The following is a 1052-nucleotide window of genomic DNA, read 5'->3' as shown; positions in this document are numbered from 1 at the left end:
GTTGTTGGAGATCGTTAACTGATTGTTGTGTAGCAGGGAGATCGTCATCAGCCTGATATTGCTGAGAACGTGTTTTACGAACCATCGTAGTGGTTGAGAAGATTTCGGAGCGTAGCAAAGCTCTGATACCAACCTGGCGCAACGTACGAATGGGTGAACGGTCGATCTAGGGTTCTAGAGACCTGTTCTTGGATCGATTAAGGGTTTCTTGGCGATAGCACCTTAAGACCAACTTCTTGTCGATGAATTGAATCGAATCAAACAAGGGATAAAAGCAAAGCTCTTCTTATTAACATAAAACGTAACTAACAAGAAAGATAAAGCTCTGTTTATATACCCATCCATTGGACAATTCCCATAAGGATAAGGATATTATAAACCGTTATAAAAACTAAAACAAATATAGATAAGGACATAATTTAAAAGAAAACCAAACAGATAAAGATGATGATTTCGAATCATCATGTTGGCGCCAATGGAGGGGATGCTGCTGCATCACCGCTAAAGCCCACAAGAAGGGTCGCCTTCCTTGTTAGGGCCTTAGGTTCCAGCCCCAGATCGGTGTAGGCTGAGTGGAAGATAATGTTGTTGGAGCTCCCATTGTACACAAGTATTCGCTTGACCAAGCAGTTCGCTATGGTAAGTGAAATAACAAGGGTGTCATGGTGAAGAGCTAGGACCTTCTCCGTCTCCCTTGCAGTGAAGCTGATCTCATCTGTTCCTAGGAGTAGGCGCTTAGGACCCTCAGCCTCTTGGCCGTTCCTGGCATTGCGAGTGCTTCTCTTGGCAGCGGCACTGCTGATTCCACTTACTTCTGATCCGCCTGAGATGACATGGATCACCCGGTCTTGATGTGGTGGCAATGTGGGAGCCGCTTCGGTAGGAAGACCGGGACCTTTTTTATTCAAAAGTTTGTTGGCCTTATCCGAGAGAAACTCTCTCAGATGACCTTTCTTGAGAAGCTCGATGACTTCTATCTTCAGGGTTATGGAATCTTCCGTAGTCGTGATCGCTATGGAATTCGCACCATAGTTTGGGGTTCCGGTTAGCAT

General features: G+C 45.2%; 1 protein-coding gene across 1 annotated transcript; it reads right to left on the bottom strand.

Moving 5' to 3' along the window:
* Positions 1-461: 461 nt before the first annotated feature.
* Positions 462-1052, bottom strand: LOC130500084 (uncharacterized). The gene has a single exon (XM_056994787.1). The coding sequence runs from the start codon at positions 1050-1052 to the stop codon at positions 462-464; it is 591 nt and encodes a 196-aa protein (XP_056850767.1).

Source organism: Raphanus sativus, chromosome 9 (genome assembly GCF_000801105.2).
Source record: "Raphanus sativus cultivar WK10039 chromosome 9, ASM80110v3, whole genome shotgun sequence".
In the NCBI taxonomy this organism is placed as follows: domain Eukaryota; kingdom Viridiplantae; phylum Streptophyta; class Magnoliopsida; order Brassicales; family Brassicaceae; genus Raphanus; species Raphanus sativus.
This window is presented reverse-complemented; position numbering and strand designations above follow the sequence as displayed.